General features: G+C 39.6%; 1 protein-coding gene across 2 annotated transcripts; it reads right to left on the bottom strand.

Moving 5' to 3' along the window:
- Positions 1-870: 870 nt before the first annotated feature.
- On the bottom strand, positions 871-13,470 carry LOC125896293 (N-acetyllactosaminide beta-1,3-N-acetylglucosaminyltransferase 3-like). 2 transcript variants are annotated; one of them, XM_049588735.1, is made up of 3 exons: positions 13,346-13,470; positions 11,104-11,210; positions 871-5,034 (listed from the first exon to the last, which is right to left on the bottom strand). In XM_049588735.1, the coding sequence occupies exons 2-3, from the start codon at positions 11,136-11,138 to the stop codon at positions 3,882-3,884; spliced, it is 1,188 nt and encodes a 395-aa protein (XP_049444692.1). In that variant the 5' UTR covers positions 11,139-11,210; positions 13,346-13,470; the 3' UTR covers positions 871-3,881. The 2 variants fall into 2 exon arrangements, with proteins under 2 accessions (XP_049444692.1, XP_049444693.1); XM_049588736.1 differs by lacking the exon at positions 11,104-11,210 and having other exon boundaries at positions 13,346-13,450.
- Positions 13,471-14,794: the final 1,324 nt, after the last annotated feature.

The raw sequence follows: 14,794 nt of genomic DNA, 5'->3' as shown, positions 1-14,794 counted from the left end.
ATTGATGGGTGTGAGCATGTATGATTAGGCATGTGGGTATCATGTGTGTTGATACCTGTATGTACCTAGTTTTTATAAAATGTATCCTTTAACCTTAATCAAAATGTATGTGTTTATTTAACTACATCCTATGAAAAAAAATTTATAAGTGATTTGCTTTGTTTTCTCTTTTAAATTTCTTAATTTATTATCATTATATGATTGTCACTTATTTCCTGCTATTTCTAACACTTTTGTTTGTTTATGGTTTATGTACGTATGTATTCATGTTTTCTTTTTTCCCTTTTACCTTATAATTTTCGATCTCTACATATGTTAAATAATCCTCAAAAATGTAATATATATATATATATATATATATATATATAAAATTATTATTATTAACTCAGTTAAGATGACAAACTGCTGTTGGGTCAAGACCCTGGTGAGCATGATGAATATGTCGATGAGTTTCCCTGACATGGTTTCTGACAGTTTGTGCAGAAGTTCTTAAGTAGTGAAAATTTGTTGCATCGTTGCATTGTTTGCATATCTAATTTATTGAGAACAGAACAGTTTGTCGGGGTTTGCCTTATCATGTATCTTTTTTTTAAATTCCGTTTAGGGTGTCAGTGAGTGACTTTTGCATTGCTAAAATTTTTCAGAATAGAAAAGTCACACAGAGTTGTCAAGCTGTCAGTGAGTCTCTTCTCATGTTCTCTAGCTCAGTGGTTCCCAACTGGTGGGTCATGGTCCAAAAGTGGGCATAAGGTCCATTTTGAATGGACCGCAAGTGACTCACAAATGCGTCAAGTTTGTAACAGACACACTTTATTTTTAAGTACAGTGATTTCCCACACAGAGCTTTTATTTTGAAGTGCCATTTCCTGCTGTAGAGTAAAGTTTCTTCATGCTTCTGCGTACATTCGACGCAACGTGCACACAATTTCTCCATAGCTGCTGTGTGCCTATCGTAGTTCTGCGTCTATGTCGCTATGCAATTCCCCGCCAAAGCGCTTGGGGGTGTGGTGTTCTTTTATATACCTACCTAGACTCTGTGATGTCTATGGTCGTTGCTCGTTCATTGTTTGTTTATCTTCCGGCTTTACTCTAGTCACAATGAAAATGGCAACCGAGAGAGAAAGACTGTTGCTGGAGCTCGAAATGATCAACATTGAACAACAAATGCTCTTAATACGTTATTACATCCATCTTTTAATCAAAACTCAAAACACAACTGATCACAATGGAGACTTTTGAAAATGGCAGTGTTGTAGTACTGAAGCAGGAAGTGAAACCTCACGAAATGCTGGAAATGATGTAGCTTGAAGGACCAATCATAGCTCTTGCAGTCTGCTTTGGGTCTTTGCCTCAACGCATGGTTGGATGCAACACCTCCACAAAAAGCCCTCTGCGTCGTAGGTATGCTGAAGCATAAACCTTGCTTCAGTGACAACCTGACAGAGACTAGCTCAACAACATGGCCAAACGCAAGTATGACGCTGAACATATTAAAAAGTGCGTGGACCTTGACCTATGCTGTACAATAAAACTAAACACAGTTTAAACACAAGAATGACAAAACAAATAAAATGTCCTAAAATGAAATCTAGCAAAAGATGAAATAAGGAAGGCCAAAGCTAAAAACAAGATAATAAATGGGCATTAAAATCTGGACCCTGTGGCTGGACCAACTGGAATCTGCTCTAGCTTATAACTGACCTGTTGCCGTCAAACAGGAGTTTCTAACATGCCAGCAGTATGATGGCAAAGAGGCCCTAATCTGTGCTGCCTAATTATTTTCTTTAATTTGAGGTCATTTGCAAAAGCTGACTTATTGGTGTTGGAATGTTTAAAGCTGTGTTGCCTATACATACACATGTCAGGTGTGCCCTGAAAAAGGTCTGAAAAAAAAAACCTCTGACACCAGTATTCAGCTTTCTGTTTATACCAAACACATGTTTAATATATGCAGTACACAATTTAATCTCAAATCTCAAATAATAAAACAACACAATATAAAACCTTTTCTTAGCGGCATGAAAATAAAAACAGATATATTCAATGATTTTTTTTCCAACTTACAAAGTCCTAAAGGCAAACCCTTGCAATGGCTATTACTGACTGTTGTTTCATTAATATTAAGCGTATGTGACAACACATAAACCCTTAAGTCCTCCATCTTTTTACAATTCTAACAGTGCTTTCTGTAGAGAAGCACTGATTTAAGGCACAAAAAACAAACATTAATTTCTTTCTGAACACAAGTATACAAAAAAAAAAAAATCTTAACATTAATGCAAACTGTAAACTCTTGAACTTAAGCAGAAGATTAAGTAACATTACATCTTCACGATTGAGAAACCCTGAGGAATTATTTCTGAATCATATCATTGTAAGGCTGTGGACGCCACTATCGCCCTGCCCCGATAAAACGTAGAAAACGTTGCATTGAACACCCTGCTTTGTTGCTCAGGAGCACTGCCTTTAAATATAGTGTGGTTTACTCTAATTCACTTCAAAGGGGCTTTACTGGCATGGGGAATATATGCTAAAATTGCCATAGCAAGTGTGAAATAAAAATGAAAATTGTATGTACAATAATTAAATATCTACCAGAATTTGGTTTATAAACAGGTCCCTGCTGACTGGGTACACCTTTGACACACTCGCCAAACTGGAAACCGTAGCAAAACAGTGCACACCATTTTGAGATTGTCCCTGGGCATTGTTTCGATACCTGTGCTCAGGTGTACAAGAAGTTTGCTTAAATACAATTAAATAAATTATACTTTCACACAAATACAAAAGCATGATTTAAAACAGGAAATATCAGATCAAACAAAAAGATGACACCACTGAGAAGTATTTGGTGCCAAGCAAAGGAAATGAAACAACAACCACAACACCGGGTCTGACAGAAGAGGACTGGCTGCTGCTGCAACTTATATGCATGAGGCACTCTGGGCCCAGGTGCGTTCAATGTCGCTGATTAACCTCTGACAGTTGTGCAGCCCAGGAGACAGACAACAGAGCAAGAGCAGAGCCAACCAAGCAGAAGAGCTGTCACATTAGTAATATATTTAGATAGACATGCTGTCTGCAGCTTTGGTGAAGCTTCCTCCCTGTAAACGTTTGCTCACTGTCAAGGCCTTGTTAAGATGTTGTTAAGCATGATGCATATTTGTGCATAGTTTAGCTTCACCGACAGCTTAAAGCTCCATTAGTCAATATTTTCTATTGAATATGAAAGTGACTCTATGTAAAGCAGATATGTGGAGTTATCAGCCTCTTATGGATGTTTTGTTTTACATTTAACAGCCTGCAAATTGACTTTATGTTGGATCAAATGGCTTTTCTCAACCCTGTTTCCAGCAGCTGTTTGTGTGTGGTACCTGCACAACGTTACACAAACTGGTAAAGAAAGGGTTACATCTTTTCTCAAGTGTTGAAGGAGTTCATCCATTAAAGTCAAAGGCCACTGGATATTGTACTCCATCAGGCACCATAAATATAATAATGCTCCATGTCTGCTGCATGGTCATAAAGGGAAGTATCGTTTCATACTCAAGCCACACTAGAACAACTGCACACGGAAATCATTCGTCAGTGCTATGTATCTGTCGGCTCAGATGCAGCCAACAAAGCCTGTTACAAAGTAAGTTTGCAACCCCTTTTTTAATTCCAGTGGAAGCTGCTCGCCCACACAGTATGTGGGAAAAAAAAAATTAAAAAAAATGCTACGCTACCTACTGCCGAGTCAGGCTGACTGCTCTCCCACGTTGTGCAAAAGCCTGCAGCTGAACAGTGGTAGAAAAACAGTCGAATCCTTTTCTCGTAAATCTCGAATGAAGGTCACACTCTCTCACATCCTAAGATCAGGTGCATGGTAGAAGGTGCTGCTATAGCGTTTTCTTGGACGGACCACATTTCAGATTGGGATCATTTATTCTGTGCCACATCAGATACATGTGAGGTGGAAGGAATCTGTGTACCAGTAAAACTTCTTTATAATAGCAAGGATCGAATTTATCTAGCGTGCTGGAGGGAATGTACAGTCCTGCCGTCTTAACACCCATATGAGAGGAAGGTTTTAGACCTGCTTTGGCCAGACACATCCCCATGTAAACATCATCAATGGGAAGAATGGTAATGGACTGGGACATGTTGTATATGACCAAGGCTGTGTAGCCAGACAGGAGGAAGCCCCCTCCACCACAGTAGGGGGGATATGAGTCTGACTTGTGTACCTGAACTGGGATATAGTACTTGCTCCACGTTGATCTAATGGGCCCCACATTCTGGATCAGATGGCCAGTAAAGAGGTGCTTATTTCCATCGTTGTCCTTGAGGCCTTGGAGATACTCGACCATGTTGTCTGTGTTGGCAAAGACGTCATCATCACCATTTAGATGGAAGCGAGCGTTAGGGCAGTTTCTTTCCATCCATTCCAGGAAGAGTATCTGCTTCAAGGTGAGGTTGTAGAATTTTTCATTGAAGTCCCATTGGAGGATGTCATTGTACTCACGTTGCTCCAGCTCAAGCAGTTTGTTCAGTCTCTCTTTCTCAAAACCAGCGTCCATCGTCCCTGAGATGAAAATCCTTCGGATCCACACGCCGTTGTGTAACCTCTCTTTCGCCCAGGTTTTACGCAGCACCTCTCGACGATCATAGTTCACAGGGGAGCTTTTAATGACCAGCAGAAGGAAGACTTCCGCTGATTTTTCAGCTCCTCCACATTTGTCAGGAAGGTCAAGTATCATGGGGAAATGGCGACAGTGTCGAAAGTACAGAAAGTCTTTTATAACACCAGGAAGAGAGTTAAAGCCTGTGATGTTCTCAGCAGTCACATTTCGCTGACATTTCGGCCAGGAGTATACATAGGAGTTATTTGTGGTGGGTCGCCTTATTTGACTGTTATCCTCTTTCACATCTAAGTGGAGATGGACGGTTTTGCGGTCAATAAAGTCTTTACAGAGATTGAGGACCAACAACAGACCAAGAGTTCCCACCAGCAATAAAGTCCTTGTTTTGATTTTTCTCATCCTTGAAACTCTGCAATGACAAACAAAACAGTTTTCTCATTAAAACATCTCAGTATGACATAAAATATGCAACACTAATTAGTTGTTAATTTCTTTGTAAACTTAAGGTTAAGGATGTCACACCTGAACACATAGCAGCCACTGCCACAATACAACTTAAAGGAATACTTTAACCCCAAAGTGACAATTGGTATGTCAAGTAGTCAGCCCGTGTTACGCTGAATTGGGGAAGAAACTTCTTGCATACCTTGGTGAATGCAGAATCCAAAAACGGAAAAAGTGATTGATAAATTGAAGTCATAGGCAACCGCATTAAACAACAGCAAAACTATATCAAAACTAGGGCTGGGCAATTAACCGAAAATTGAATGAAACCAACATTCAGAACCTCGAACCAATGTAATCTTGCACATATCGTTAATGTCGTTATTTATTTATTTTTTTTTACATTTTGTTAATACTTTCCCCCATTGTGTGTGTTCGTAATGCACTATTGCATGTGTAGTCACGTGACTCCGCCCTGTCCAGTCCGCGACCTAGAAGCAACATGGAGGAGAACTCAAACACAGAGCCAGCTGAGCAACTGGAGCACCTTGTACAAAAGAGAAATGTCGTGTCCGTTTTTTGGACACATTTTAGCTTTTGTGAAGACAACACTGAACAGTAAGAAATCAAATGTAAACACAGCGGACAAACCGTTTCATCGCCCAAAGGTAATACCACCAATCTGTTTCAGCTAGTTCTACCTCCATGTCTAACCCACTCTCTATATTCTTTGATTTGTACTAAATCTATAATTTGTGCAAATAAACAAACAAACAATAAAACACAGAGAGCACAATCATGTTAATGAATATGAACAGTGTGCAGCTTAAAAAAAGAAAAAACCTCCTCCACAAAGAAGCTCTCGATAACACAAGCATTTACAAAGGCTATATAATATGAAAAAGATTCACTGTTTTTCTCAATGGATTCTGACTTTCAAGAGAACATAGATTCGTTTCACTTTGGGTTCCTCATCTAAAAGAGCTGTCTGTTTGGAAAGTACTGAACATACGACTGGATAAATGAGACCTGGACTAGACTGCACGGGTTGTCTGACAGTTTGTAAAGGGATGTTTAGATATAGTTTTGCTGTTAATAAAATGCGGTTATCCTATGTCTTTGATTCATCAGGAATTTTCTCCAGTTTTGGATTCTACATTCACTGTGGAAGCATGTGAGAAAGACAACATTTTCTTAACAAATTCAACATAATACAGGATGAAAAACTGATGCCTACATGTCCCTTCGTCCATTAATGATCATGTGTCCATAAATGTTGTGCAGCTCCATTGTAGTTGTGTTTAAAGCTGTGAACCAAACACAGGTGAAAACACAGCCCATGCTGAGTTTATGTGTACACAGTGATATGTTGTAATATAGGGTAAACAGTGGAAACCTAATAGGTCAGTACAGCCATCAATTTCCTGAGATATTGCACAGCTAGAGCTTTCTACAGCACGCCTACATTATGCTAAGACACACAATATCATTTGTTAGTCAAGCACTCTAGAAAAGATCAGTGCTTTGATGTAACTATCTGTGGTTATTCTTATCTCTTAGCTGTGTTCTGTATTTACTACTTTCTTACCTGCTTATATATATCTTGTGTAAACTGTGTGTTCTGTATGTCCTTTGATGACTTTACATGTATATATTTTATGTATCCTCACAGCAATATCTGCGGATATCATCACAGATGCAAGAGGAAATTGGCATATTTATATAATTCCTATTTTAAGTCTATAACGGTCATTAGATTCGTGGCTGGCAAACGGGTGGGGTTAGAATGAATGAAATGGAAAGAAGGGAAGTGTTGTTATTATTCATTCATTTCTGTAACTTCTTCTCCTGTCTTACTTAACTAAGCTACTAATATCTGCAGCTCCAGTACTATGGTCTCTCCTTGTCAGAGTTTAGGGGGTCAGGGTGGAAGGGATCAGGGGAAAGGAACAAGGGAAATGAGAGGGGCAGAGAAATGTCAGATTTTTCCTTGTATTGCACCACAATAAAGATCCAATAAGCCAATAAACAGTTGATCACAAGCAGCTGCTGTGCCACTGTTAGTGTACCCGATCCACTCAATCATCTAACTCCGCAGTTAACTTGAGAAAGCACCAGTTTAAACAGTAACAATAAAGTTAGTGCACACCAGAGTACTTTGGTAGCCGGTTCTGACATCAGAGTCAGATTTATAAGTAATGTATGACTGGAGCACTATTTCAACCAACAAATTATTTACTGGAGATGCAACAGGAAGTCTGGAAGTGGTTTTAAAAAGCTCAGATGCTTTTCTGAGTCGGAGGCAAGAAATATAGACTGCAGAGTTATACTTAAGTCTACATTTACAGTATGAACCTGCTCCTGAAAGCCCCATTAAATTTGTTTTGCAAGACTGTATTGACCTGCCTCTCTGGGAAACAATGCACCAAAGCTAAACGCAGAGTAAGAAGAAGAGACCTCCCTGTGCCAAAAACACTACAGCTATATGCCTGAGAACAGAAAGAAGTCCTTCTGGACTAATGAGACAACTTGTTGACTATTGGGGCTCAGCCTCAAAGTATGAGGCACAGACAAGGTGACTTCCCATGAATAAAAACGTTCACACATTTCACCTCACCGCTCCGGATGACAAGCAGAGACCAACAGGAGCGAGCAGACATGAGGTGGCTTGGCATCTGCCCGCATGCTGCACTATTAGTGGCAATGGATCAAATGCTGTCAGGCCTCATCAAATTGGGTGGAATATGTTACATACAGATGATGTCAGCTGTGAAATCATAACAACAAACTAAACAGGCATTCAGAGAAATGTGAGTAAAAGGGAAGCGCCCAGTCAGACGTTACCATTCACTGTCAAATGTCAAATAACACGCCTAGACTCAACACCAGCCTCACCCTGTTATTCAACGTGAGAAAATCAGGCAGAAAAACACACAACTGACCGACTGACAATAAAACTCAAAATCTACCCGTCCAGATTAATATGAGAGCTGAGAGTTTCACTCTACAAGCATACTACAATGTATTAGAGGAGTATTTAGCAGCTACAAAATTAAAATACCGCCTACAAATTTAATGCATCAATAATAATAACAATAATAATATTAATAATAATTAATGCAGTATTGTAACAAATATTAATAAAGCTGTTTTTAGTCTTTCATTCAATATTTTGAATGCACAACTTGTAATGGAGTATTTAACATTGTTTCAGAGTACTTCTTCCAGAGCTGTAAACAAAGAGACTATAGTCAGGAGGGATAACTTTGCATTCATTTACTTATTAATTTTTACCATTCATCAGTTACTGATTATTGAAGTAATTCAAACTACTGATATTAATCTGATGCTTGGAGGGTATGATCTAAGCACCAGTGGCCACAGACCCTGTACACAGTCGCTTTACATATTCAAAATTTCCATACAACAAATATGAAATATTCCTGTCTATTGCAGTCAGTTCTGACTTTACGTAAGTAAGTAAGTAAGTAAGTAAGTAAAATTTATTTATATAGCACTTCTCACAGAGAGGACTCACAAAGTGTTTCACAAGATAAAATACAAAAAATACAATAACAGAAACAATGCAAAATACACAAAAACAAATAAAAAGTAAAGTGCCGCGAAATACAGAGATGATACAATGGACAATTAATGGAACGCAAGCCTAAACAGATGTGTTTTTAACTGCTTTTTAAAAGTGTCCACAGAAGAGGCCGCTCTCTACTTTACTTGTACTGCATCATGTATTTACCTCAAATTTGACTTCATGTGAGACTGTGCCCTATTTTTATTTATCGTTACTTTCAGTTCTCTAGAATCTGCTCAGGAACCGGAACTGAACATCTGTCTTTTATTTCTAATGAGCTATTAGCCTATGCTTTATAGTTAAATTATTATAAATAATAATTTAAAAAAAAAAGTGCCTATTTTCGTTTCCAGGTTTCTAAATTACCTGCAGATATATTTTTTTGGTGAGTATAGACTTCACTCTCAGTTTCTATTCCTGTGATTCTGCTGTTGTCCTTATGGGATTTGTAATATCCTGAGAGGGTAAACACTGTAGTAACCTGTTGTACTGACAACCTGCATCACCCATGCAAGAGTGAAACAAATAACTGGCTCTGAGTCATTTAGAAACTCAGGAAAATAACTGAAGAACTGGAGTGTGCATACGTCGCTCAAGTAAATCCATTTTATGCTCCCACTCTGCCACATTTCAGTTAATATAAATATTATACTGAATACTAATGAATTTATTTTACAGATGTAGTTAGTTATATACAGTACAGGCCAAAAGTTTGGACACACCTTCTCATTCAATGCGTTTTCTTTATTTTCATGACTATTCACATTGTAGATTCTCACTGAAGGCATCAAAACTATGGATGAACACATGTGGAGTTATGTACTTAACAAAAAAAGATGAAATAACTGAAAACATGTTTTATATTCTAGTTTCTTCAAAATAGCCACCCTTTGCTCTGATTACTGCTTTGCACACTCTTGGCATTCTCTCCATGAGCTTCAAGAGGTAGTCACCTGAAATGGTTTTCCAACAGTCTTGAAGGAGTTCCCAGAGGTGTTTAGCACTTGTTGGCCCCTTTGCCTTCACTCTGCGGTCCAGCTCACCCCAAACCATCTCCATTGGGTTCAGGTCCGGTGACTGTGGAGGCCAGGTCATCTGCCGCAGCACTCCATCACTCTCCTTCTTGGTCAAATAGCCCTTACACAGCCTGGAGGTGTGTTTGGGGTCATTGTCCTGTTGAAAAATAAATGATCGTCCAACTAAACGCAAAGCGGATGGGATGGCATGTCGCTGCAGGATGCTGTGGTAGCCATGCTGGTTCAGTGTGCCTTCAATTTTGAATAAATCCCCAACAGTGTCACCAGCAAAACACCCCCACACCATCACACCTCCTCCTCCATGCTTCACAGTGGGAACCAGGCATATGGAATCCATCCGTTCACCTTTTCTGCGTCTCACAAAGACACGGCGGTTGGAACCAAAGATCTCAAATTTGGACTCATCAGACCAAAGCACAGATTTCCACTGGTCTAATGTCCATTCCTTGTGTTTCTTGGCCCAAACAAATCTCTTCTGCTTGTTGCCTCTCCTTAGCAGTGGTTTCCTAGCAGCTATTTGACCATGAAGGCCTGATTGGCGCAGTCTCCTCTTAACAGTTGTTCTAGAGATGGGTCTGCTGCTAGAACTCTGTGTGGCATTCATCTGGTCTCTGATCTGAGCTGCTGTTAACTTGCAATTTCTGAGGCTGGTGACTCGGATGAACTTATCCTCAGAAGCAGAGGTGACTCTTGGTCTTCCTTTCCTGGGTCGGTCCTCATGTGTGCCAGTTTCGTTGTAGCGCTTGATGGTTTTTGCGACTGCACTTGGGGACACATTTAAAGTTTTTGCAATTTTCCGGACTGACTGACCTTCATTTCTTAAAGTAATGATGGCCACTCGTTTTTCCTTAGTTAGCTGACTGGTTCTTGCCATAATATGAATTTTAACAGTTGTCCAATAGGGCTGTCGGCTGTGTATTAACCTGACTTCTGCACAACACAACTGATGGTCCCAACCCCATTGATAAAGCAAGAAATTCCACTAATTAACCCTGATAAGGCACACCTGTGAAGTGGAAACCATTTCAGGTGACTACCTCTTGAAGCTCATGGAGAGAATGCCAAGAGTGTGCAAAGCAGTAATCAGAGCAAAGGGTGGCTATTTTGAAGAAACTAGAATATAAAACATGTTTTCAGTTATTTCACCTTTTTTTGTTAAGTACATAACTCCACATGTGTTCATTCATAGTTTTGATGCCTTCAGTGAGAATCTACAATGTAAATAGTCATGAAAATAAAGAAAATGCATTGAATGAGAAGGTGCGTCCAAACTTTTGGCCTGTACTGTATGTATGTATGTAAAGAGAGGAGATGTAATGAGCTTCTATGCTCCTTGTCACATTTCAAATTATTCAATATTTCACCAGAAAAAAAAAGCTAAAAAAAAAAAAAGATGTGTGTAGCAGACCTTTGTGTTGTCTTCTTCCCTCTGCCATTAATCATCTCACAACCTCTTCGAACTGACCCTTTGGAGGGACCCAACCCTCAGGTTGGGAACTACTGGACTGAAAGGCACTGTAAGAGAGATAGGAGCTTATTGTCATCCATCTGTACACACTGCAGTACAGTACATAAAGGAAAGCAAATGTGTTTCCCTGGTCTGCTATGTAAAGCAAAAGAATGAATGAACGTGATGTGCAAACAAGATTCACAAACAGGTGCAAAAGAAGACACAACAAAGGCAACACACATATCCTAGTGCAATGACAGACATAAGGTGCCATAATAAAAAAAACTAAATACAAGTAGTGCAAATAAATCTAAACAAATGTACAGTGAAGCAGGTCACTGAGGACATTTCTGTAGTAAAAAGATAAATAAATAAATAAATAAATGTCAATGACTCTGATATTTCTCTGCAGAATGAGGACTTTTACTATTTTACTAATACTGTGCTTAAAATATAATAAGCTGATACTATTGTACTTTTAAGCCTAATTAATTTTTGAATGCAAGACTTTTACTTGTAATCGAGTACCTATTTCTAAAATTGTTGTATTGGTATTTTAACCTAAGTAAAGAATCTGAGTATCACTGTTTAGATACACTCACTGGCCACTTTATTAGGTACACCTTGCTAGCACCTCTTTTAATTCTTAATAGCATAGATTCAACAAAGTGCTGGAAACATTCCTCAGATATTTTGGTCCATATTGACATGATAGCATCATGCAGTTGCTGCAGATTTGTTGCCCGCACATCCATGATGTGAATCTCCCATTGCACCGCATCCCAAAGGTGCTCTATTGGATTGAGATCTGGTGACTGTGGAGGCCACTGGAGTACAGTGAACTCATTGCCATGTTCAAGAAACCAGTTTGAGATGATTTGAGCTTTGTGACATGGTGCGTTATCCTGCTGGAAGTAGCCATCAGAAGATGGGTACACTGTGGTCATAAGGGATGGACACGGTCAGCAACAATACTCAGGTAGGCTGTGGTGTTTAAACCATGCTCAGTTGGTACTAAGGGGCCCAAAGTGTGCCAAGAAAATATCCCCCACACCATAACACCACCACCACCAGCAGCCTGAACCGTTGATCATACTTTCATGCAGCATGTATTGAGACTCATCAAACCAGGCAATGTTTTTCCATTGATCTGTTGTCTAATTTTATTGAGCCCATGCAAACTGAAGCCTCAGTTTCCTGTTCTTATCTGACAGGAGTTGCACCCGGTGTGATCTTTTGCTCTTTCTGAATTACTCAGACCAGCCTGCCTTGCACCAACAACCATGCCACGTTCAAAGTCCCTTAACTCACCTTTCTTCCCCATTCTGATGCTCGGTTTGATCTTCAGCAGGTCGTCTTAACCATGTCTACGTGCCTAAATACATTGAGTTGCTGACACATGATTGGCTGACTAGCTAGTTGCATTAACTTGCACAAACAGGTGTACCTAATAAAGTGGCTGGTGAGTGTGCTTAGACAAAAGAATGACTCAAAAGTAATATGAATCACCAAGTAGCATTTCAGTTTCCTACAGAAATTAAAAAAAAAATACAGTTTTAAAGTTCATTTATAGCAGCACATGTAGGTGGCACTGAACACTGTGTGATGCCACAAACCATTTCCTTTATGCATTTAACTATATGACCCAAATGTAAGAGGGCACCATCATCAAGTCATTTACACCCATAAAACCCTATTGGAAGGTCTTTTTTTTCAGGATATTGCACATTATAAATTAATTTTTCCTGCAGTCACAGAGTGCCTTCAGTTCCTACTTTGGCTGTCGCGCTCAAGGAAGTCGCAGGCTGATTTTAAGGATCAGGTGACGCTTATATTTAACTCAGATAACGGACTGATACAAAACGATGTATTATAAATTAGTCTCTGCAACTGATGACAGTTAAAAAAAAAAGACAAACGATTTTATTAAATCAAGACAAATATAAAATACTTTTTTCCCAGTCTGAGGCGTTGTTTTTCCGACGCCTCACACAAATATGGTTGATCAGCCTTTATATTTTTAAGTATCCCAATTATATGCGGTAATGTAATCGATAAAGCCTCGGGAAAAAATAAAAATGTTAATGTAGCTACAGGAAATATTTACCGTTATTGTAAAACGGAAAAGTGGCTACAGCTGCTGCACAAACAGGATCGCATGGAGCTGGAATGTGTATGTGACAAATGTAGGATTACTTACCGTTAGAAGGAGGCAGTTCCTCCCGTGTGTCTCTGTAGCTCCAGGTCTTATTGATGAGTCCAGTGTGCAGCTGCATGGCTCTGTGCTCCGGTCTGCTCCCACTCCCAGCCTGCAGCTGGGCGGGGCCTGCCTCTGCTGACGGACCAGCTGCGTCAGGGGTCTCGCGGAAGAGCGTCATCTTTCTTTCTTTCTTTCTTTCTTTCTTTCTATCCCTCTATGTATCTGTCTGTCTGTCTATCTATCTATCTATCTGTCTGTCTATCTGTCTGTCTGTCTGTCTGTCTGTCTCCCCCAACTTACTTCTCCCCTTTGGCTGTTGTACTCTATGGGAGAGGGGTTCGAGTTAATATGGTTGTAAGTGGCGGAGGATTTTGTTTTTACCTCTTGCTGTCAGAGCTGTAAGGAGTAAAGAGATTGACTCCAAAGATATCCACGGTCTGGGCCTCTTCATATCAACAACATCATGAGTACATGATGATACATGTTACATGAATACTTCAAACCACCACTCCTAGCCTGGGTTTAACAGCTCTGTTGCTCCAGTCTTTGGTCTTTTGACTCTGATTATTGTTAAATATCATGGCATCAATTATTAACAGCACAAAATACCCGGTGCAAATATCACAACTGCCACTTGCCTGGGTCTGGAACTGTTGGTTCGGCCTGTGAAGCTGTTTGAGACAACATCAGATTGGGGAGATACAAAGAAACTCTGCATCTTGGTTCTCAGGCGAAAAGCAGGTTTTCTGCCATTAGTAACTGGAAAATAATGATCGGATCTGTCTTCAATATTTACTTCACAGGAACAAAACAATATTACTCTGAAAAGATGCTAAAGTCAACAAAGTCAACCACATGGCTTTGGCTCAATAAGACAGAGCAGTCCCACAGAACTAAGATAAAGAGGTGGATCCTGGTCCATGATGCATCACTCTGCTTCGCTACAGGTTTGACTCATTTCTAATTGGCCAGTTTTGTCCACTGAGGGACAAGTGATGATCCCTTTTTAATCCATGGTAATAATTAAGCAAACGATCAAATATCAAATCACATGCAACATGGACAGCTCCAAAACTGATGCCATCGTGGCTAGTGATTAATAATAATTTAATAGCTTACATAAATGGGAAAACAAGCCAAATATATAATAACAAATATAACAAATATTGGCATATGTAGAGACCAGTGTGCCCCCTTCAGCTGATCCTGTAGTGCAATATAAGGCGATGGTTCTCAACCTTCTCATGCCTAAGACTCCTACACTGATACAAATTAGGTCACAGTCCTCCATTTGATAAGACTTTGCCTCAGGGACCTTTGTCTGAAAAGGTTTTGGTTGTTGGATATGATCAAGACCAGAATTCTACATTTGTCACCTACAGTTGAGAAGATAATGGTGGAAGACGTTGAACTTTTGAGCACCAAAAAGCAATGACACTTGGGGCACCC

This window comes from Epinephelus fuscoguttatus, linkage group LG10, assembly GCF_011397635.1.
Source record: "Epinephelus fuscoguttatus linkage group LG10, E.fuscoguttatus.final_Chr_v1".
Taxonomy (NCBI): domain Eukaryota; kingdom Metazoa; phylum Chordata; class Actinopteri; order Perciformes; family Serranidae; genus Epinephelus; species Epinephelus fuscoguttatus.
Note: the sequence above shows the minus strand (reverse complement) of the source record. Positions and strands in the feature narration are given on the sequence as shown.